General features: G+C 38.3%; 1 protein-coding gene across 2 annotated transcripts in view; it reads left to right on the top strand.

The window, feature by feature from the left end:
* Nucleotides 1-23,831, top strand: part of ARHGAP18 (Rho GTPase activating protein 18) — an 82,830-nt gene that overhangs the window by 28,165 nt on the left and 30,834 nt on the right. For both annotated transcript variants that reach the window (XM_072333300.1, XM_072333301.1), the window contains exons 2-4: nucleotides 17,637-17,836; nucleotides 19,876-20,111; nucleotides 22,490-22,562. In XM_072333300.1, the coding sequence (XP_072189401.1) occupies nucleotides 17,637-17,836; nucleotides 19,876-20,111; nucleotides 22,490-22,562 (509 nt within the window). The remainder of the gene's footprint in view (nucleotides 1-17,636; nucleotides 17,837-19,875; nucleotides 20,112-22,489; nucleotides 22,563-23,831) is intronic.

The following is a 23,831-nucleotide window of genomic DNA, read 5'->3' as shown; positions in this document are numbered from 1 at the left end:
TGTGTTGTGGATGCAGATTGGGTTTAATGCCTTTTGCTATCAGTGAAAATAGCCTATTCGGTTCTACTCTCAGTCCAGCCCTTAAGGAGATCTTAAGTGAGAGTAACTGTGCTGAATCAGTGGAACTGCATAGCAGAAAAGAGGAAAATCGGGGCTCTCTGTGCACTAGCTTTCTTTTCTGTTTTAAGAACATACAGAGAATGAGATGACATGCTTGTCTAGCTATAAGGAATGTGAAGCATAAGGGCCTTTTGAGCATTTTAATATAGGACTTTCTCAAATGTGCACAAATTTAGATGATAAAGAGCATAAAGCAAGACATTGCTAGATATGCTGTTCTAGGCATGTAAACTTTGTGTAGAGCTGGAATGCAATTGACCTGCTGAGCAGAGTACTGTGGAAGACTGAATTTCAAGATTAATTCTAAATGTGGCATCAAATTAATACTTATTTTTTGTTTGTTTCTCTAACTTCTTTTTCTTTGAAGGGCAGAAGTGATGAATTTGATCTTGAAAAAGACTATTGGCATTTTCTGCCTGCTGCTATTGTCACTCAGTTAATAAGTGTTTTAATAAGAGGTGGTTTTGGTGATATCCCGAACAGTGTAATGAATTAACACATCAGCAAAAGCTGAAGCTGTGCACTTACTCTTGGTTGTTGTTTTCTGCTAACTGTCTTCTATCATAACAGTATGAAAATGAGCACAGAAACAGTCAGATCCTTGGTCATACCTTCCCTGATGATCACCTGTTCCGTGTTCTGCTTTGTCCTGTAAAGCTGTTCCTTGCCCTGCTTCCTGCAGCATCCCAGTCCCACTAGCCTTGAAATGCTCTCATTAGAATTTCAGAGACCTATTCCTACAACACACTTCTTCTTTCATAGGGAAGCTTCTTAGACCTACAGATGACAAATATGTAAAATGTATTGCAGATGATTTGTTTGTTTGTTTCTTTTTGTGTTGCAGCTGTTGGAAGAGTAAGATGGTTTGTGTGGAATATTTGAGTAGGAGCAAAGGTGAATGTTTTTAGTCTGCTTAGAAATATGATCAAAGGTATCCCAGACACGAGAAAGCAAAAAAGTGAGAATAATGCTAAATTTGTTATGTAAATAAATACATCATCATGCATACTCAAGGCTAACCTGCAGCAGAACAGTTGCTATGTTTTGCTTGATTTAGCATCAGTACAACTTTCCAACCTACCACACCTCAGATTACAGATTACCTCTTCTTTCTGTCCACCAGTCTTTAAGTCACTTTGGCAGCTTGTACCTGGGCTTGGGGAAGTCACACATTTCAACTTCCCTATTTGTAAACCAGGGGAATGTTTACATACTTAAGTGAATAGGTGAGAATTGTTTTGTCAATATTTAGTGTATGACAGAGTACATTGTTTATATTTTACTAATTTTAATCTGTTGTTTGTTTTTATCTGATTGCCATGGCACTGTCAGAACAATAGTTGGCTTTACTTGAGGCCACTATTGACTCTACCTCTGTCTATTAGAAATTCTCTACCTATATTAAATTATTTCATCAAGGTCCAGAAGTATACTATATTGTGAGGTAATGGAGAGGTTTGTGACTTGTTTGGGAGAGTGCAAGGCTATATTTCAACTGGACAAATGGATTAGGAAGTTCTGTTGTGCTTGTAATTGCCTGTGTTGTCATATAGTAATTGTGGTTATAGCCATGGTTATGCGTCTGTGATCCTAGATACAAAGCAAGGAGCTTGCAGCTGTAACTGAAAGCCTCAGCTGCTGAACAGCAAGGGAGTACTGTTAAACACTGTTACCTACACAGTCATTACTCATTTGGCAGTCACAGTGGGAGACCAAAGCTGTGGTTACCATGGGCTAATGGAAAACAGTTTCTCTCTTGGCCATTGCCAAGAGAATGATAGGTCAAACAGCATTCATTGTGTGGCTTCTAGAGCTTCACCAAGTGGTTTTCTTTGCCGCAATTAGATAAGAGAACACTGGTAATAGCATTGTTTTTTTGGGGAAAAGTCATTTCTGTCAGCTGTGTTCACAGAAGATGGGCATTTGTGTCCTACTAAAATAGCTCTGATGGCTTAGCTGTGTTGTCCTCATATTTTAGGTAGACTTGAGGAATATCTTCTTGTTCTGTGGAAATAAAACTACAGCATCTCTCAGAGGAACACACTATTTCCTGAAAGTTTTTCTTTTCATTTCAGGAGCCTTCAAGAGCTCAAACCAGCAGAAATTTTGATGCACGGTGACAGTGGGTACAGGTTGTGGTCAAATTAGGCTAAGATGAGTGAAGGTTGCAAGGAGTGGGGACATCACACCAAGTGGAGTTTGATTCCACCTCTCACCTACGCTTTTTTCTTGTCCTGTCATTGGCATTTCTGATCTGTTTGAACTAGGTTGAACTGCATAAAGAAAAGAATCCCTCTGCAAGTAGTGTGAAGTGTTTTTAGACAGATTGATTTCTTCACCTGGCTCAGAAAGCAATGGCAGTGATGATGCTGACACAATGAAAGTAATGGGAGCCCACAGGAGAGGAAGGGTTTGACAGAACCCACTGGTAGCAAGCTTCATCCGTGTCAGCTTAATGTGATTATTATGGAGCCGTGATTTGTCAAGATAATTCATTTTTATGAGTGCCAGTACTGGCTATGTCCATATTCTGTAAGAGTTTAGTCTGATATAATATAAATGTCTTGGTTCAAATTTGTTAAAAAGGTATTTGATGCCTTAACCTCATACTGACAGATTTTTATCTGGTTCAGGAACAGTTTGGCCTTTAGCATCCACTCTGAGTGTTGGCTTTATCTCTGGCTAATTTTGTCCATACTCATACCGTTCAGTGATCCAGTAGAGTGCATGTCTTCTAGCTGTAAAAGACGTGTTACAGTGTGAGAAGAGATCCTTGGGATTCAGTGGCATTCTCTGGTGAGGAATACTGTGGAGCACTTAGACTTCTTTTAGAGCTGTAATGAGGCAAAGCAAGCTTTTCATGACTAACTGCATAGCACAGCATGTTTCACAAACAGAAATAGCCCAACATTCATTCCAGTATGCTATAATTAGGTACATTGCAGCTTCTAAATTATAGTTGATTGTTGATTGATAAGCTTGTGAAAGCTTGCTAATTGATGCCTTGTTTAAACACACCTTTCTTTGCTCTGGACTTTGCACCAAAAACATCACCTTAGTTTCATAGTACACAAAAAATACTATTTATGATAGTGCTTTGATGTGTCGTCAGAATCATGCATCTGGTTTACTATAAGAAACACAGCCTAACTTTGCATTGCAGTGATGTTTTGTTTTCAGGGTAAAAGAGGCTAAAGGTATTAAAGAATAAAAGATTATGCAAATGTCATTAAAATATTGTGGACTAATTAAAATGTTGAAGCAGCTGTCCAGTGTCCCAAATTCTTCCTACCTTTTTCTTTCAGAGAAGGTTATTTGCACCATGGTAATCACGCACAGAATCACACACACACACACACACACACAGAATTTTCAGGTTGGAAAAGACCTAGAAGATCATCTAGTCCAACCATTACTAATACTTCCCAGCTAAACCATATTCCTCAACGCAACATCCAAACGTTTCTTGAGCACTCCCATGGTTGGTGACTCTACTACCTCCCTGGGCAGTGCATTCCAATGCCTGACTACCCTTTCTGAGAAGAAATACTTCCTAATGTCCAGCCTGAACCTCCCCTGTCGCAGCTTGAAACCATTCCCTCTAGTTCTATCACTGTCTACACGAGAGAAGAGGCCAACCCCCAGCTCACTACAACCTCCCTTCAGGAAGTTATAGAGAGCAATAAGGTCTCCCCTGAGCCTCCTCTTCTCCAGGCTGAACAATCCCAGTTCCCTCAGCCGCTCCTCATAAGGCTTGTGCTCCAGACCCCTCACCAGCTTCGTAGCCCTCCTCTGAACACGTTCCAGGGCCTCAATGTCTTTCTTGCAGTGAGGGGCCCAAAAATCATTCTTCTTTAAGGTACAAACATAGAAAAATAGATATGTGGTCTTTTTTCCCCTTGTCTGGAGGAAATGTTCATAACATTTTCCGTAAACTTTATGAGCTTCATGCTATGAAAGCTAGTATTTGGCACCTTGTGCTTCAGATCAGAACACAGCTTATGAAAATATATGGTATTAAAATCAGAGAGATGCCACAACATTTAGTTTTTTGAACTTTTAAAGTGATTAAGTCATTCTCTTAGTGAGTGTAAGGTATACAGTCACTTGTATGTTTTTACTTACCGTTCAATTGCAGAATTATTTGATAGAGATTTCATTAAACACAGTCCTCAATATCGACTGTCATAATTTTTGTCCAGAAGTTTCAATTGAAATATATGTATGTATTTAATCTCCGAAATACAGATAAGGAACAAATTGAGTTTCTGTTGTATATTTTTGAAGAGTGTGCTAAGGGAACTATCGCTACTTAGCTGGTGAGAGCTGGGAGCTAACAGGGTGAGAAATGTAGCTGGAGCCAGACTGTCAATCAGCACCTCTGCATAGGGCCGCACCAGAGAGAAGCAGGGCAGGGTGTGGCAGGACAATAAAGACTGATTCAGCATATGCAATTTTACATTACAGTCTTTTCCGGCCTTTCAGATAGCGTATTATAATCTAAGCTTTCGCCTAAAATGTAACAGGAGCCTGGAGCCAGGTTCTTGACTGCTCATTTAGGCTGGCTATCCTTCCTCCCTTCCCTTTCCCTTAAATTGCAAGCTTTTGCCATTGATGTAATTTGATGTTGTCAAATTAATTGGACTGGGGTTTTCATGTAGGACTTAATATTGCATGCACTGAATGCTTTTTTTTTTCCTTCTTGTTTTTTTTTGTTTTTCCTGTGCACGTGTGTAGGGGTATAAAAACATCTGGTATTTGTTTGTTGAAGATGTGCCTCATAATTTGAAGTACAGTTGTCTAGCATTGGAAGCTTAGTCCTGTAACTAACAGTTATGGGTAGTAGCACTCGAGGACTTAACATTGTTTATGTTCCTCTATACATGCAGTATGCATGTATGGCAATAAATAAATAAATAGGAGTTTGTAGAAGCATTGGCATATGGATTACACCCTATTTGAGCATTTCCTTTACTGAGTTCGATAATCATGGCTTCTTGGTGCTATGAGTAAATGTTATTTTTACCCTGTTTACACAAAGGACTGCATCTAAATTTGAAATTTAACTGCTAACTACATGGGGGCATTTTAAAGAATACAATGAGCGCCATGTCATTTTTCATTTAGATTATTATTTATTTATTTACGTATTTATTTTGCTGGCAGTTGGCCTTGCATTCAAGTGTTGCATTGGGGTATGCAGGGTAAGAGTTTTGGCTTAGGTCTGGGATGCACTCATTCTGAAAAGGCTGATGTTTTGTTAGTGTTGCTTTCTAAAACTGGTTGCCATCTTGTGAAATAGACTGGCATCTTCTCAGAACAGTAGCATGGAGAACAATATTGGCAGAAAAGGCATATGAACTACCAACATGGTGGTTTAGAAATTGTTCTCTCTTGTATTTGTAACATGCTGCTAAAGAAAGGAGTGCCGGTTACGAAGGAAAAAGTAATTTTCCCAAATATTTATATTAAGAATTATCATTTCAGTATTTTATAAATCTAAAACATTACTGATATATATATATATATATTTAACAGTACTACTTAAGTCCCCAAATTCCTTTGTCTTTGGTTATGTCTTCATTTTGATGAATTTAGTTTAATGTACAGTGAGAACTCTTTTTCTTTCATTTCCATAATACCTAAAACTTTCTTTTGCTCTCTCTTTTTTCCTTTTCCCCCAGCTGCAGAGCAAGCAGCCTTTGCGTGCCATGATTATCAGCCCTCAGGTTCTGTCTACTTTTGACTATTTCCTCTTGCACTCTTAAAAACGTGACAACAGTCTTCTGTGGTGAAGTTAAGTTTTGGTGAACTTGCTGTGCCCACATGGAAGAGTCTGCAGATCCAAACAAGAATCAGATTTAAGAGTAAAGAAAAACAAAATGTAATGTAATGTTGGAGGAAACAAGAAAAACAAGGGTTATATGAGTAAAATCAACTAACATATGGGATTGTTTTGTAGGGTTTGTTTTCTATTTTGGATGCTTAGTCCTGTTTGTTCTTTCTTCTTTTTAACTGTTTGTTTCTTTTCTTTGGTTTTGTTTTTTGGGTTTTTCATTGTTTGTTTGTTTCTTTATTGCTTATTTTGTGTTATGTTCTCATTGTTTTTCTCCTCTCCTGGAACAAAGCAAAACTTCTTTTCATTCCTTACTGCTGGAAGTTCTGTCACTGTGTTCAAGTCCTGATGCCCACGCCTTGTTGGCAGCACAGCTGTGGATACTGTGGTAGTCATTAAGTGGCTGAGCATCCTAGAAAGGGAGACCCAAACTGAGAACAGGTAAATTACTCTAGCTAATTACTCCCCATTGTTCCTCAAGAACCGGACGCTGGAAAACCTGTCATTTCTTCTACTGTGTCACCTTCACACTGAATTAGAGGACATTTCCATCACTTGTGGAAAGTTTTTCTAAGCTGTGAGAGTGAATCAACTGAGCAGCTGGAGCTCTTAAATTACAGACCAGGCTTTTATGACAAGGCTACTGTTAGTTTCCAAACTTGCACATGAAAGCATTTGTATATCCAAATTGGTAGCTGTACATCTGTATACTTTGTAACTGAAAAGACGTTTTTATTCATAAAAGAACTATTACAGCTTTGCAGGGAGCCTGGTTGAAAAAAATGAACGTTTTTATATCTTCCCTGCCAGTATCTGGAAAACACGAATGGTAGGAAAGGCAGAGGGAGGACAGAATCTGTGCTTCTGAGTAGCTTCCTGCTTCCTTATTTGTCTACTGACATGTAAAGACTACCAGAAATACAAGGTGGGAGGGAATATAATAGTGTAGTTTTGTTTTATTTAGTGGGGTTCCTGATGGGTCATAGGACATTGAACCTTTGGAAGTGCTCATTAGTGTGTGTAACAGAGAGAGTTGCTGACAATTTATCTGGATCAAATATTGCCTGGGAATCTTAGCTTAGAAAAGAAGTATTTAGTAGGCAAGGAGAAGTTGCAAAGGCTCTGCAGAGTCATGTCATTAGTAGTTGCCCTTGAAGATAAAATGTAAGAATTGTGCCTGGGTGCCTCTTTCAATCACTTCTTTTCTGCGAAGTGTGTGACTGGGTTTTTCTGCTGTCTCCTTTCTGTGGTGGGTTTTTGGAATGGGGCTGTGTGAAGGACATAGCTAGATCAGGGCAATCTTGCATTGCAGTCTGCCTTTGCTGTGTCTTTTTCGGCATGGCACAGAGCAGATTTCCCTCATGCAGCAACGTGCGCAGCTTTTCTTTGTGTCAGCTGCTCCAAGAACAGATGACATCACCGTGACCACTTCTGAAGCTGTTGTCCTTTGGCCTAGGAATCACTGTTGCAAACACCTTCCTGATACTTGAACCGAAACTACCACTAGGTTATTTGCCTACACTGGGCCATTGAATCCACGCTGTTCCCTCCACAGCACTTTCTGTAGGCAGCTCTGCTTCCTACCCTCCTGTCTCTTCCAGCTTGTGTAAAAGCATTGCTCTGCTTGGTCTTAGTGAGTCTTTGTTGGTTTGTTTGGATTATGAGAACAGTTCCCTTATAAAACGTCTTGAGACTCTTGCAGGGATTTTCCTGCCTGCTGTTTAGGAATGATCATACAAATTCATTTACAATTTCTTCTGAATGTAAGGATTACACTGTGATAAATTGACTATGAATGTGTGCCAACTTCCTTCAAGCACAAACAAAATTACTGAATTGTGCTGTAGGCCTTACATTAGTAACTAACAGGGTTATAGGTCTAATTAGTAGGTCCTTTAACGTGGTAAGAGCTAATGCTTTTAGAGGGCTAATTGCTTTTACAGGCACAGAAGTGTCTCCAGTATCATTTCATGGCTGTGACTGTTCTTTACTAGATGGCTGTGGCATTTGCCACGATAGCTTAAATCAGGCTTTGTTGACACACTTATTTATTTTTTTTTTCTCCCCGCTGTGAAAAGAAAAATAAATTATTTAAATCTTCCTTCTCTGTGCCTCTCAGTAATGGAATTACAAATACTATATCTATTTCACTTTCTACTTGGTGCTCTTTGATATTTATAGGGTCTGAAGTAATCTCACACAGGTTTTATTCTCTTCTTTGTGAGATTAGTTCCAGTGATTCTCTTAGGAGATTACACACAAAGGATACTTTAGAAACATATATGATGTATTTGAATATTTTTCCAATAAGCAGCATGAGAGTTGTTATAGAGAACATACGTTGCATATATATTCTTTAATTCATATTAATTGCAGAGAATAAAATAATTACAAGTACAGAAGGGAACAAAAAAATGGCTGTATGGAAACAGATGGCATAGAAGGCATTTGGAATGAATGAGAAAAGCAGGTAACTCATCATGGAATAGAGCCAAAAATAGGACAGAGGAGACTCAAGTGAGACCATTCTTTTCCTTGTTTTCCAAGCCATGTGCAATATTTTTTGGGTACAACTGGAGTTTTGAACAAAGAACTGTGTGAAAAGGAAGTACACTTAATGCTCCGTTTGGAGACTAACTTCTGTTTTCGTTCAGTGGAACTCTAGCTTCTGTAATGATTTCTAGCTCCTCTGAAAGTGCTCATGAGTTGCTTCTAAAATGGTGACAGTTGTGTGACTGTAAATGTAGTGGTCGCCCCTCTGCCCTCATCTGTTTGTTTTCCTCTCTGGTGGATTTGGATTTCCAGCAATTGTTATTTTCCTTTATAAGATGCATGCTTTTGAACAGAAAAATGCTATGTATGGACAAACAATAGGATTACATTTTGAAAGTCTTTCAGAGTATTAATTCGAGTAGTATGAGAATTAAGAGGTTTAGAGCGGCAGAACCTGAGACAATACAGTTTACTCATTTTGTCTAAGCAGAAGTAAAAGCAAAAAAACTTTTGATACTACTTCTCAGTTAAGCTTATAGTGATACTATTGCAAGTCTGTTAATACGTGATCATTTTTACTTAAAGCTCCAAAACGGGGTACCATGAGGCTCATCTTTTACTAAAAGAATTAAGCAAGCTTCATTATATCTGAAGAATAAAGCTAAAAACACATACTCAGGGTTTTTAACAGCACACATGCAGGAATGTAACAGGTGCACCAAACACAAGGAAATGCAGCTAGTCCAGCCAGTTCTTTTGGGGTACAGGCTTTATAGCTGTGGTTGTTGATCCCAAATTCTAATTCTCCTGTTTTGAAGAAAGGAACAAGATGTTTATTTTTAAACAATTTAGATTGTTATATCAAGTAACTTTGCAGATCGTAGAATCATAGAATAGCCTGGGTTGAGAAGATCTTAAAGATCATCTAGTTTCAACCTCCCTGCAGTGGACAGGGTCACTAACCACTTGACCAGGCTGCCCAGAGCCACATGTTGTGGCTAATAAATTATCTCATGTATACGTACACAGGGGGCAGTGATCTGTAACACCATTTTAGAGAGGGTGTGTGTGCGTATAAGTTCACTATAATTATAATTTACCGAATCACAAGTAGATAATAGGTGGAGTCTAAATGAGTCTGTAGGAGCAAGATGTCCTATTAAAGGAAATGCCATGAAATATTTTAACCTTCTTAGAAGTGCTACATATATGCTACAGACAGATTAGCTTTTGTCATCATATCTGGGATCACCTATCTCTGGTGTAATGGAATAAATATTAAGTGTAATGTTTTTGGTCATTGCCATAGTTTCTTTCCTATTTTCCGCAATTGCAGGTTGGGAAAGGAGGGTGAAAGCTCATGTTCACTACGGTAAAAATCTTACATAAATAGTATAAGGATATCACTGAAAGTAGAATAGTCATAATAATAATCTGTGTGTGTGTATTAGACCTATAATCTGGCAGCTCTAATGTTGCCCTGTTTAAAATGCAAGTGTTTGTAGTGGTGTTTTGTTTGGTTGTTTTTTTAAAAACTCTCTAGGTATTCACCTCAGTTAATGGTACTACACAAAGCTCTAAAGGGTCTGATTCTCCTTGCTCAGTGCTTTTTATGCCATCTTTGCAGTCACTGTATGTGCTATTCGGAAGGAGAGCAGAACTTTGCCTCACTTTTTTTTTTTTTTACTTTGCTTTGGAGCTTAAGGGGGATTTGGGCAAGTTTGATCACAGCTGGCATTCAGAATGTCCCATAAGGTCACAAAATAGCTGTAAGAAAACATTTCTGTTGTGAATAAAAGGTGTGTGTCAATGCACCAAAACTGCTAGGATTTGTATTGCGGAAGAGTTTGCAGTCAGTCGTGGAAAGAACAAATATTAGAAAAGGTAGAAAGGTAAGGATACGGTTGTTGCAATGTGTGACAAGATTTAAGAGCTATAGGAAAAGCAGAATTCAGGCTCAGTCTGAAGTTTCTGTGGTACCTTCTAAAAGTTACAAAATACTTCAAAAGGTGCAAGAAATATCTGTTCACTGTTGTGGACCTCAAATTTCCAGACTTGGGTCTCATTAGGTATTGCTAAAGGGATACTGGCTGCTCATGAAAGCTAGAGAAAGGGACTTCTGCTTGCCAGAAGATTTTAGCTTTCTATGTAGTAGAAAGAATCTTTTTAATACATGTTAAACTATATGAAGCATTGAAGACTTAGGTAGTGTCAGTGCTCTATAGCTTGATGTAAAATACAGTTCCTTTGGAACAACTTGCTTTGATGGGCATATCTATTACAATTTGATACTTTGAAATACGCTCAAAGCTGCAATGCAGAGCTCTCAGTACTTGGCAAAGGACTTGTGAGACAGAAAGAAATGTCTTTAAGATTAGGTTGAAACCAAGTAAAATAAAGAGTTCTTGGAATAGAGGCCTTTCGTTATCCTCATGCCTGATCTTTGAGCTGTAGTTCTACCTTAAAACTGTGAATGATCAGGATATCTCTTAGGTAGGTTGCGGTGGCTGTGGGAAGGGCTGCAGGTCATTCCTGAGGCTGGTGTCCCAACCAAGATCAGGGAGCTCCAGCCAAGCAGGTCCTGCAGCTGCTGGATTAAGTTTTTTTTTGGTTAATTCAGCTAAGAAGGCTTTGCACCTTGCAGTGCTTCTTGGCTTCCTTAAAGGAGTAAAATGGGGAAGCTGGTTTCAGACCCTGGTTTCAGTAGTACAGCTCTTGGGATGAAAAGTGGGACAGGAGACCACATTGTTTCTTTCTCCTTATCTTCCTCATTGTTTGTTTAGATTGGAAAGGGAAGTCCTGTATTTATATTTAAGATTGCTCAGTAAATAGTTTTCAAAATGAGCATGATATCCATAGGCATTTTTTAGTTGTTTACATCTGGTTAGCCTTTGTACAAACTTAAAATTACTGCTTGAATCACTCTTGGCTTTGTAATTCTTCTGTCAACAAGATAACACTGTTTTGAGAGAGCAGCTCTATTTATAGCCACAGTGCTGGAGTCAGAAACACACAACAAATGTGCTTCCTTTCATCCGTCTTGTAGATTGGTCAGATATTGATCTTTAAAGATCAGTGGTCCATGGGAAAAGACTCCAGAGATCTGACTATTATTCTTATTTGTATCACAGATTTTCATCACCATGAATTTGAATAGTGTGCTTCACCTCTCCAGGCCAAATCCCCACCCTTCTATTTTTTCTTTCCTCACAGCCTTTGTGTGTCTGGTTTATCAGGTTATTAACTCTAACCATGCATGTGATGTGCACTGACAGTGAGACCAGTATCAGTTGAGGTATGGCTACAATTCTAATACCAAGAGCTGTCATGTAAATAGCCAAATCTATGCAGACTCTGGAAGAAATAAGACTGTTTGCACGGCCATTTCACAAGTTGCCGATGAGTTATGGTTGTAGTCAGATGTGTTTTAATCATTTTCTGTAAGTCTGGGAGGAAGGTGCTATTTTACTGTAGTGTCGGAGAGCATGTCTGAAGGGGCTACAGCACTCAAGATATTGCCTCTACAAGAACACCAGTTGTGATGGTTTATGGACAGGGTTCCTTAAAGAAGCTTTCAAAGGCAAGAATGTCTAATCTATTTCAGTGTACAGCTTTAGTAATAATCCAGATGTAATCTGAGAAGTATTGCTTGATAGTGTAACGCTTTTTTTGTGTGTTGTTTGCAACCATCAAAGTTATTTAATACCAGCAGACATTTTTTAAACAATCTGGTTGAGCATTGCATTGACCTGTTTGAATGCAACATGTAAGACCTCTATGGGCTTTGTTAGGCAGTTATGCAAAAATACCATACATTTTTTTAACCGTAAAAAGCTGACATCTTACTGGGGTTAAACAAAGTAAGTGATCAGGTAGTTTCTTCCCATGTTCCAGTTGTGACACTATAATAGTTGTGAAAGGTCTTATACAGGATCATTCAAGGCCTGAATTTTAAATGCCAAAACCTGTCAAAAATGAGTGTGTGTGTGGGGGGGGGGGGAGGGGGGGAAGAGAGGGGGTGGAAGGGCTCTGTATGGAAATTCCTAATTTATGATTAGAAAAAGTACTCTCTGTTCTTTCTTTTCACCTGCATTTCATTGATTGTTGCCTTTTATTTGTTTTTATTTTATTTTTTTGCCAGGAAGAATATGTCAGATATAGGTCTTTTCTGAACTCCACTTTCAGTAGTGTTAATCTTTTCTATTTGGTTTAACTGTGTATTTATATTCTCTAGTGTTTTTTTTCCTTGAAAATCCTTGCATTTAGTATTTGTAGTTCTTAGTGTATTTGCACATCTGGTATATATTCATCAATGTATGTAATACATAAGGATTCTGTACAATCATTAGGCCTGTACAGTGATGTAGAAAGAGTGATCACACCCGGTTCCAAAATTAGAGTCCAGCACTACAGAAGTAACTGTGATCTTTTTCTCATTACTCACTGTTTTAAAATACAATGTAATCTATATTCCATAAGTGAGAAGAATGGAAGTAAGTGTAAAATTAGCTTTCTGTGAACTTAATTTATCTGAAATGCCAGCAAAGGTGCACCTTACTAACTGCTTAATCTTTGGCTGCTGTGGTTACTGGTTACAAATACTGGTTATGAGCAGTTAAAAAGGCAATGGAACAGACAGATTTTATAGGAAAGAAATTAGGAAATAACTGTACAAATATAAAGTGGTTATTGATGAAATAAAAACCATGTTGACTGAACCTTAAGAAAAAGTGTATTTTGATTACTGTATAAAACAGTGATCAATGTGAAGGGTTGCATCCTTTTACAGGCTGAGAAAGGATGTGTTTGGTCATGAAAGGAAAGACATAAGAAGTTATTTACATGCAGGTCTTTTCTTAGGTTCTTGCTTATCAACCTATTTGAAATATATTATGTCATTGAAATAATACAAATTTGGTTCCTTTCCCTGCAAATTTTGTCCTTTCAGTTCCATGAAGTGTATAATGAATAGTGTTCATTACAAGAATTGTTTCTAATGGCTGCCCTCTGGAAGAGGTGAAGTGCTTTGTCTCACATCCTTGGTGTTTCTAATAAATAAAGACATCTCCAGTGAGTGGGACAAGAGGATAACTCTAATAAGAGTCAGCAGTAAAAGAATGTTTGACTATATTGAAGAGTGGATTTTATACCCAGGGGCTCAGTTTTATGTTGAGATAAATAGTCAAAAACCTTATGGGCTTCAAACTGTGTGTCTGAATATCAGGGGTCAGAACTGACTGTATAATTCGGAAAGAAGAGTATTGCACTGCTTCCTGTGAAGCTGTCTGGACAGTGAACTCTTTACTAGTGATTGGAAATAGAACTGAATGGCGTTTGAGTGTTGTTAGCTAATGCTGCATTGGAAATAAGCACTCTTTTTATTTTTTTACTTTATTTTTAAAGTTGCTGGAGAATAAGCTTACGATTTAGCAATCTGGAATGCTGAATGTGTTATTTTAAGTGCTTGTGTTTGTAGTCCTTCTGGAAGAAGACGTTTCCTCGAAGCTACTTGTGAAAAGCAGCAGCGTTCTTCATATTCTAAATAAAAACAAATCTGAATGCTGTACAAAGTAGAAATGTGCTGGAGAAGTGATATTTTCTGCAACTGCAGTAGTAGTTGGGGTTTGTTGTTTTTGTTTTGAATGACTGGTGTTTGTTTCCTACTGATAGTTTTTCCAGCTTGTTATTTTATGACTCTTGCTGAGAATGTGGGATTCATTATTTTTAAAAATATCTCCCTTCCAGATTCTTTAGTATCTTAATATTAAGATTGATGGCTTTTTCCCTTCTTCTTTCTCTTTAAAAAACAACAAAACAACTTGATTATAACGTGTTCTCAGCTGTATGTTTGTATTTGTTTGTACTGAATGATATATTGCTGGTGCTTGCTAAGCATCTTTGGATTGAATTTAGTGGAAGGTCGCATCAAAAGTCTCATGTTTTTAGTCTTGTCAACAGATATGTAAAAACAAACACCAGTGCTGTACATTTTCTTTTTATTTATTTTTTTTCCTTAAAACCAACCTTATGATATCAAGGTTGGGCTCAGTATCTTCAATGGCTCCTTCCTTTGTTGTTATACACAAGGGTTACTGGACATGCAGAGATGAGTATGCCTGGCACCTCTGCTGTGCAGATTGCACTCCAAATACCACTTAACTGACATTTTTTCTCTTGTGGGGCATGCAGAGCAAGAAAATGAAACTAAGCAAAGTGAATGTAAGGTCTGACCTGCTTTGTCAGCTGAAGTTTTAGGAGTTTTCTCTCTGTGTGAGCTTATTTGTGTCCTAGCCCACAGAAATATTTACTGTGAGTGTGGAGACATGCAGAACAAGAAGAGGGCTTTGAAGGTGTTTGCAGTCTAAACAGAAATTGGGGATAGTGGGTTGAAAGACCATACAGCAAATATAAAGGAGCAGGGAGGTTGGTGCAGGCAGTATGATGATCTCTAGTGTCAGCTTCTGAGTTGCTGCTGATTGGCCCCATAGGTGGCTTTCGTTAAGCATGAATGCAAAATGAAAGGTGAGAGATTTGCAATAAACCTGTCAGGTTTTGTTGCAGATGTTTATTTTGGGAGGTTTTTCTAGTTGTGTGGTTCTCTCAGTGACGTCCTTCATAATGCCCAGTGGCTTTATGGCTTGCACAGATCTGGGAGGTGCTGTACTGGTTTGTCAACAAGAGATGAAGAATTTGTGCCACAAAGAGCTGTTCAAGAAAAGTTGCTTATGTTTGGTCAGCTAAAGCAAAGCTGTGACCTGTCATTGAAGAGTTCAGTCTCTGATGTATAAAAACACTCCCTTAATCAGCAGATGCTCACAGAACCCTGAAGATAGCCTTGAGTCTTCATGCCAGATGCCAGCTGTGCATCTGATGACACAAACTTCTGTCCTTTGAGATGTGGTTTGATCTGGGTAAGCAAAGGAGCTTCCTTTTCTGGAAGACTGGGATAAAGTTTTCATGGAGGTGTGGCCTACAGCAGCAGCCTAATTTTGCCACAGTACCCCCAGTGTGCTCCATTTTACTGTATTAGATCAGTTGGCTTCACCTTTTGCATGGTGTGCTGTGGTGGTTAAATTTCAGCAGAGGTTGGTTAGCTGGAGCAAGTTGTTCCAAAGGTGAAAGGCCATTGAAAACCTGCTGAGCAGCTTCAGGTAGTTGGCTGAAGAGGTGATAAGCTGAAGTTTGACCTCCTTTTACTTGCAGTTCAAGTGTGCAGTGCCTGTATGTGGAGAGCTTTTGGTCTGGTCGGGACACCTTCAGCAGTGTGAGGTGGGAAGCCTGAGCTGTGGCTGAAAGCCTGGCCTGCTTCCCAAGGCTCACACCATTTCTTCAGAAAATGGCTATTCTGTCTCTGCTTTGGCTTTTTAGGATTCTTCCAACATATCTCTAGGAACATCCTTTTATAGTAATTGCTTCTAGGTTCACAGGCTGCACAGGTCTGAAAAAGGATGTGTTTGTGCAGAAAGGATAAAGGACCAAATTATCTACATGCAGAAATTGTATTTGTTGGACACTGTGCTTTAACAGTAAAATATTACTGCAATTAGTGCATAGACTATATGCCCCCTCGTGTATTTTTTTTTTTTCTGGGCTTTCATGTAGCAGCGGGTTCCAGAATAATGTTGGGGTGCATATGAGCTTGGTAATTCATTGTCATTTATTAACTTGTACTTAGAGCAATGAGGCAGGGCGGGTAGAAACTGATTGTCCTTCCATAGGGCTCTTTACCTTTAAAGGCAAAGTCCATATAGTTAGTATTTCTTATCAGAGAATCAAGCACATGGTGGAGTGAAAGGATCTGTGAGTTGGACACACAAGGGGCTTATCTTCAGAGAGTAAGGTATGACTTTCTTACCTAGGGGTAGCTAACAAGTGTTAGTTGTCCCAAGATAAAATGTAAGGAATAGATGCATTTGTTTTAGTTCTAGATAAACCTGTAAAGTCAGCCAAATGGATAGGTAGGAAGGACTTACTTTGCTGGGTTTACCTTGTGATAAATCCACAGAGCTTGGTCTTTCCTTTGTTTTTCTCTCGGAATAAACGATATTTATTACTTAACCCAAACTTAACCTCTACTCTTTAAGCATGGAGATAAATTCAAGCATGAAACAAGACACCTCCCCATCCCTGGAGGTGTTCAAGGCCAGTCTGGATAGGGCTCTGGGCAGCCTGGTCTAGTATTAAATGCCCTTAATTAATTGGTGGCCCTGCATGTGGTGGGGGGGTTGGAGATTTATGATCCTTGAGGTCCCTTCCAACCCAGGCCATTCTGTGACTCTGTGAAAGACAGCTGAAGCTGTCACAGAAATGTTAAGGACTTACTATATTTTGATATTAGAATTAATTCTGATATACTGGTGCAGTAGTGGAGTTCCTTAATTTTGAAAGGACTGCTGGAGATTATCCATCCAGTTTTCCCCCTCTCAGAATAGGGTCAATTTTTAAGTTAGATCCAGTTTCTAATAGTACAATCTGCTTCTTTATGACGCTTTTTCCTCCCAATTGCAGCTATACTTAAGATGAAAGATGGCTTTCAAAGGCATTTTTCAGCGTGTACTAAATCCTAGTAACATCAACCTATTAAAATGGTAAATATTCAGTCAGAGGAAGCAAGATAGAAAGAAACAAAGAATGACCTTGATTAAACATTTAGACTTAGCAGTTCACAATTCATAATTACAGTAATTCTACTTTGTCCTCTCTCAGATATAAATAAGGTCAGAGATACCAGAATAAACATTAATAAAATAACAGAAGCAGAAAAGCAAGGGAAAATAGCAGAGGTATGTTGAAGCTATAAGATTTTACTCAAAAAGAAAGGTGTTTTTCAAAAATTCTTCATAAACAGTGGTGCTAGAAAGATACCATAATGTTATACACTATGAAGTTAGCAGAACTGATTATTGTAGATTGACTGAGAGATTAGATGTGACTAAGATTACTAGAACTTGGAATTATTATTTCTTTGTTATTCTAGTTTGGCAGATATGTGTATCACATATATGATCGTGCTAGATTAAAATATGTTCCAAATATTGAAAGTAATTTTAAATGTCTCAATTTACTTGTTGACAGCAGTTTGTTTTGATACTTGGACACAGCTCATCACTACATGTCTTTGCAGGTGTTCATGTATCATGTATTTAAAAATGCTACTAAAGAATTGCTCTCTATTTTATGTTAATAGCCGCCGTTCTGGCCAATATACAATGAACCATGATGATTCCAGGAGGATCCCAGATGGAGCATCATTTGATCGCTCAGGTTCTCAGGACTCGCTGGATGCAATGTCTTTGGATGATTTTTGGAAGGAAGTTGAAAACATTCATGAAACCAGAGGAAATAATCATGAGGAACGACAAGCAATTGTAGTAAAGGAGCCAGATGGTAATGAAAAACATTGTTGTGAATGAACATCATTTTGCTTATTTGGGGATTTTCTTTAAGAGTTATTTCAAGAGATGGACTCACAAAACATTCTTAAAAAAAGGAGCGTTACTCTGTTGAACACGCATTATTGAAAATTCATTTGCCTCTGATGCACAGTGCACTGAAAGAGAATTGCACTGGAAATAAGTAAAAGGCTGTTTTTCTTTTGTACAGTACTTGTAGAGAATGTAAATTGTTGCCTGTACTTGCTGACTGTGAGAATTGTAAACCTTCATTTGCAGTTTACTTTGTATAAGTTGTTCACTACTGTCCTTTCTTGCGGATAGAAACTTCACAAGGACAAGCCAATGATTAACTGTTTTACTTAGCTAGGTAACTTATAGACTTACAACTGTATTGGCTGTTTCATTGTATTACTTTCGTTTCACTTAAGCATCACTCTTGCACGCATGATTGTAGAAAAAGCTGGGTGCTTTATTTTTCTTGTCCCATCCGACAAAAGAGAAGTAAGATCCTTAATTCCGTTCTTCTCTCTCAAAACAAAAACATTCCAATAACTTCCCCTCTCAGATTCTTACAAAAATCTGCATCTCCTGACTAGCAGAGACTGTTGTTCTGCAACACATGAGCCTCCTGTTTTGTTGTTGTTTTAAAACACCAGCTTGCTGCTGCTGATATGCCTTCAGGCTCTGCAGTCCAAAACCCACCATTTCCTTTTTTAACTTATATATAGCTTCCTTCCTCACCGGCTTCAGCTGCTGACTCTATGCTGGCAGAAGCTAAAGTGAGTCAGCTCAGCAGAGCTGATGAGCTCAACCAGCTGTTGCTGTGCCCCACAACTTGCATTATGTGCAACACCTCACTTGAATGAGCGCTCATGAACATGTGGGACATTGCTAATCTCCTGCAGGCTGCCTGGGCAACAGGCTTGTTTGAGATGTAGCCATACAAATGCAAGGCAAGGGGGGACAGGGTATGCTTCTCTCTCACCTGCTCTGGGGAATAGACATAAACCTCCTTTCTAGCTCTTAATACCAAAATGTGCAAGAATTTTGTCAGATTCTGTATGTGGCTACACAGCTGATGCAATGTTCATGCTTAAAGTGTGGTATCTTTTCTGAATGCTATTAAAATTTAGATGCCCACTTAGATGCACACTGGGCACTGAGGGAAAACTACAGGCAATAGTAAGTTGACATGCCAACTCAGGAACATTTTTAGGCATCTGAAACATTGAAATGTTGCTTGAAAGTTTGAGAGAGGTTTTTGTAACAATCTAGCACTATAAGCTAGATTGTTACAGATAGAACTTAGTGTCAGTGTTTAAAAGAAATGATCATTGGGGGATATGATTTCAGAAGCAGAAGTTTCACTATTGTTGGCACCACTGAATAGCTTTCTCCTTCATGTGTAACAGTCTGTCAATAATGGATGCCTTACCAGCTGTAAGACCAAAGCAATAATCATTTTATGAGCTGTCAGCAGTCTGAAGACTATGTCAGAAGAACTGATTAAAAAATAGCGTTAAGGTGACTCCTATAACCTGGCTTGTCCTTCAATAATTTGAGCTAATGGAGGGCTATGGGACTAATGTATCAAGAAAACTGAGCAGAACCGTGTCAGCAAGGGGGCTAAAAAGATCGAGGACTGAACTAAAAGTCAGTGAAGCAGCAGTGATCAGAGGCTTTTGGATTTCTCACACAAATTTGTATCTAGGTAACATTTAAAAAGTAGGGTATTGTGTAATGAAAGTGCTGTCAGTTATGATAGATTGTCCCGTAGTGATCTCTTTTGGGTTAATTGTTTTAAAAGCCTTAATATGATATGGTAACTCTTTTGAAGCACTCCAGAAACAATTTTTTTTCCCCCAGTCATGAAGATAAGTGCAAAGAATTGTTCTTTATTGTGGATCTCCAAAGTTTTGTTTTGTTTTTCTCCCTGTGAACTGTATTAGCTATATTATGTCCTTGTAGACTAGTGTGTTTAACAGTGCTGAAAAGCCACTATTTATGCCCTTTTTTCTTTGCCTGTCTCAGAGGGAGAACTGGAAGAAGAATGGCTGAAGGAAGCAGGTCTGTCCAATCTGTTTGCTGAGAGCACAGGTGATTCCCAAGAAAGCATGGTGTTCCTGTCCACTCTGACCCGAACCCAGAAGGCAGCAGTAGAAAAACGAGTAGAGACTGTCACACAGACCTTGAGGAAAAAGAACAAACACCATCAGATTCCTGATGTCAGAGATATTTTCAGGCCACAAAGTGACCCAAAAGGAAAGGTAAGTTCCTGGCTGTCATTTTCTTTGATGATGACAGAGAAGAGAGAGGGACAGATAGGTGCGGGAGGAGAGGAGGGAGCAGCAGAAACACAAAAAAGCTATTTCTAGAAGATTTGTGTCTAATTTTTTACTGATTTCTAAGAGAAATTTTTAAGCATGTATAGGAGTAGCGTTGGTCCAGACTTGACTTTGGTTAAGCAATTTTAGTCTGCAGAATGCAGTATGTATGCTGGCCTCATGTTACTCTGAGGGGATGAATAAAGCAGTCACTCTGTGATCAGAAACTGATTGGATTTAATTTTAACCCAAGCACAAAAATCATGACAACAAACACCCAAAGAGCAACAGAAAGCACACTCGGTAGAACCTGCAAATGTTATGAGAGGTGTGCCATTTAGGGACCATTACATGTTACTGGGACACTTTGGTTGTTCCCTTTAAAAAAGGGGAAATAAGGGACATCAGCTGGGATCTAGACCACTGTACTGACTCCTAGGTCTCCTGCATATCATTAAAAAGTGTGTGGCAAGTTTTTTCTGCTGGGTTCTGAAAGGTTCCTGTTTTCCCTTGTGGGCTGTTGAGCAGGAGAGCTCCTCTCTGTCATGCACGAAAGGGGAAGGAGGAAAACGGGACTGTAATTAGAATTCCTCTTCTGCAGAGAAGTGTACGCTCTCTCTTCCTCAAAAAGGAAGCAGGCTTTCAGCTGGAAGGAGATGCTGGCTGGATGGCAGTACACCACTAGCTTACCAAATCCCAGCCCCATCTTTGGTTGTCACTCCTGCTTTTACTATACAGCCAACACAGCATTAGTGTGGTGGATTTTGAGAGAAGTTAATTTCCTCCCTGCCTTAGCTGTTGCTTCTCCCTGGGCACCTTCTTTCATCTTCAGTGAAGGTGAAACATGGTGGGGGATGTTTGTAAGCTCAAATGTATGTCCTGGAGGCAGAACTTCCCATTCTGCTTTGTATGTGCTTACAGAAGAAATACTAACTCCATAAGAGATTTCTGGGATTTGGTTTGGAATTGACTACCCCCAAAAGTTACAAGATTTAATAGTAAAGCAATTTAGATAAAATATCCTATAACCTAAGGCTATGTAATTTCCCTTTCAAGTGTGTTTGTTATTTTGGTCAAGTACAAGAAATACTCATGTTCCCTTAAACTACACATTGTAATGTCTGAAAATCATATGTTACAGTGTTCTGTAGACTTCTGCTTCACTTAAACTGCATGTTTTGATGCTGATGATATGAAAAAGGAATAATGCAAGCAGACAGATGATTGTAACCATGTGAGATGTATGTAACAAGATATTGATTAAAATAGAAATAATAATAATAATAAAAAAGTTTCTCTTAAACCTTTCCCTAAAATATAAAATAATGTAAATATAGGCCCTTAAGCCTATTCTGCATTCCTTTCTCCAAAGCAAGATAATTCTGAAGTCAGTGCTTGGGTTTATCTATCAAATCAGTCACAGAAGGCCGGTCATGAGGTAAATTTCACAACTTCATAAGTAACTTTGATAGTCTCTCGTCATTAGAAAGCTTTTATTTAACAAAAGAGGACTGAAGCCATCTGCAGCTGTATGAGGTCATTTCAGTTCAATAATAGTATTTGAAAGTCCTGTAACCCCCCCTCATCTGGGGGCAAGCGGGAGGAAAGGTAAAACAATAGACAGTGTTGTGATGTTTCTGCTAAGTTTCCTGCTATATTCCTGCCAAAGAGAAACTAGACTTTTCTTACAGGTTGGAAGTCTGCTTATCTGTGCAATTTCCAGTGTGCTGCTACTGATCTGTGGAACATTAATAATTTTCTAAGTAGTCTTACTATCTTCTTTTATCTCTCAATATTTCTGATTTTAAATAAGTGTGTATAAAAGTTTGTTTTGGTAGTAGAAAACTATAAAACTCTTATTTATATTATCAGCAAATGAAGACTTAAATAGTGCTGATTAGATATCATGAAAAATCCAGAGTGATAAACATTTGTTGTTGATCTAAGTTGCAAAAAAAGATCATAAAAATTACAGAGAGGTAAAAATAGTAAATGAATATATGTGTACCCATATATGTATGTACTGGTGCAGATTTTCTGTATGTTCAGAAATATTGTTTCTATGATAGGTGTAATGCAATTCATAGAATGTGAGAAATCTTGAGTTGGTAGTTCAGCACCACAGAAATTTAGAAAGACTGCATTTCTTTATTCCTTACAAAACTGGAAAATTAAGTCATGTATCTTTTTAGGAAGAGGAGGGATGATAATTAGCTCTTTCTTAATTACTTATATTTCAGATCTCCTTAGTCTTTGACGAAAGGATTTTGACTGAAATATATAGATGTGCTTCTACATTGTATTTATTGTTCCTTTCTTAGGTCTGTGATAGAAGTGTACCCTCAACTGTAAGAACAACTGAAAGCAAAAATGAAATGCAGGATGAAACAAAAGGTAATGCTAGACAGATCTTTTTTCTTGTTTGTAGGAGTTCTGTTTCACAATCTACTTCAGAAATTGGTATTTCGAGTAAGTTTTTGGCAAAATAAAATGAAATTCTCATGGGAAAACCTATTCTGGCATCTGTTGTGCACTTGTAAAGTTTTTAAGTGTGGCTGTAGGTTGTATCCTTTGAGCCATCTGGGAAACCGTGTTTGTGATCATCTTATAATCAAGTCACCTGGGAGAAGTCTCTTCTCAAAGGTTATTCTTAAGTCTTTCCTGATCTTAATTTATCCATTCTGGTTTATCTCTGCTGTACAGTACAGGAAATTAAGCAGTATACATATGCACTGATGAGCTTATAAGAGAACAAAAACAAATGAACTATAAACATACAGCACAGGCGAGAACTGGCTGCATGTCTGCAACTCATTATGAAAGAAAAACAAAACTAGAAGAAAAGGTTGATTACTTTCACAAGTAAAATGGGAAGAAATTAGTTTTCTAGTTGAGCTGTGTTCAGTTGTGTGTGATTATGCAAAAAGAGTGCAATACCTGTGGAAGACCTTCAGAACTTCCCGCTCCCTCTCCCAGCCATGTAGAACAGACCATAACAGAAGTCCCTGGCTGAAACCCATAGTTTCTGGTTTAAGAGTCTGAATTTTGGTTGAAGACTTTGACAAAGCTTCCTGATATTCTTGAGTGCCAGTAATAACATATTGTCACCTTACAGTGCTTCCTTCATTTCTAAGAAATGTATGCACCTTATCATTGTGCCTGTTACTGTAAAGATCAACGTATTATTGGGCAGCCCAACAAACTTTGAGGTACTGCATTGCTGCTTTTCTGGACTGTTTGTGAGTCTTTTTTTTTTTTTTTTTTTTTTTTTCTTTCTGGGTGACTGAATAGCATATAGGTGTCAACTGGACCCTACAGCTTCTTTAAATACTCGGGAAAGTAGATCAAGTTTCCTACTGTGAGTTACTTAGTTACTCATCTGTAATTAAGCCGTGAAATGAACTTCTCCAGTTTTAGAATACTGACCTGTATTCAGATTTCTTTAAAAAAAAAAAATAAAATTAAACTATATGTATATGCATAATAAAATTACTTTAGGATTAGACGTGAGAAACAGCAACAAACAATAAAGGATGTGCTTGGAAGCTGAATAGGGAGAAATGAATATAGAACAGCTCTTAATATCCCTAAAACTGTGTTTCCAGAAGTGTTGTTAATCCTTCCCTCTCTCACTCTCAGCAAACCTCACTGGAATAAGAACAG

Source organism: Excalfactoria chinensis, chromosome 3, assembly GCF_039878825.1.
Source record: "Excalfactoria chinensis isolate bCotChi1 chromosome 3, bCotChi1.hap2, whole genome shotgun sequence".
NCBI classification, from domain to species: Eukaryota; Metazoa; Chordata; class Aves; order Galliformes; family Phasianidae; genus Excalfactoria; species Excalfactoria chinensis.
Note: the sequence above shows the minus strand (reverse complement) of the source record. Positions and strands in the feature narration are given on the sequence as shown.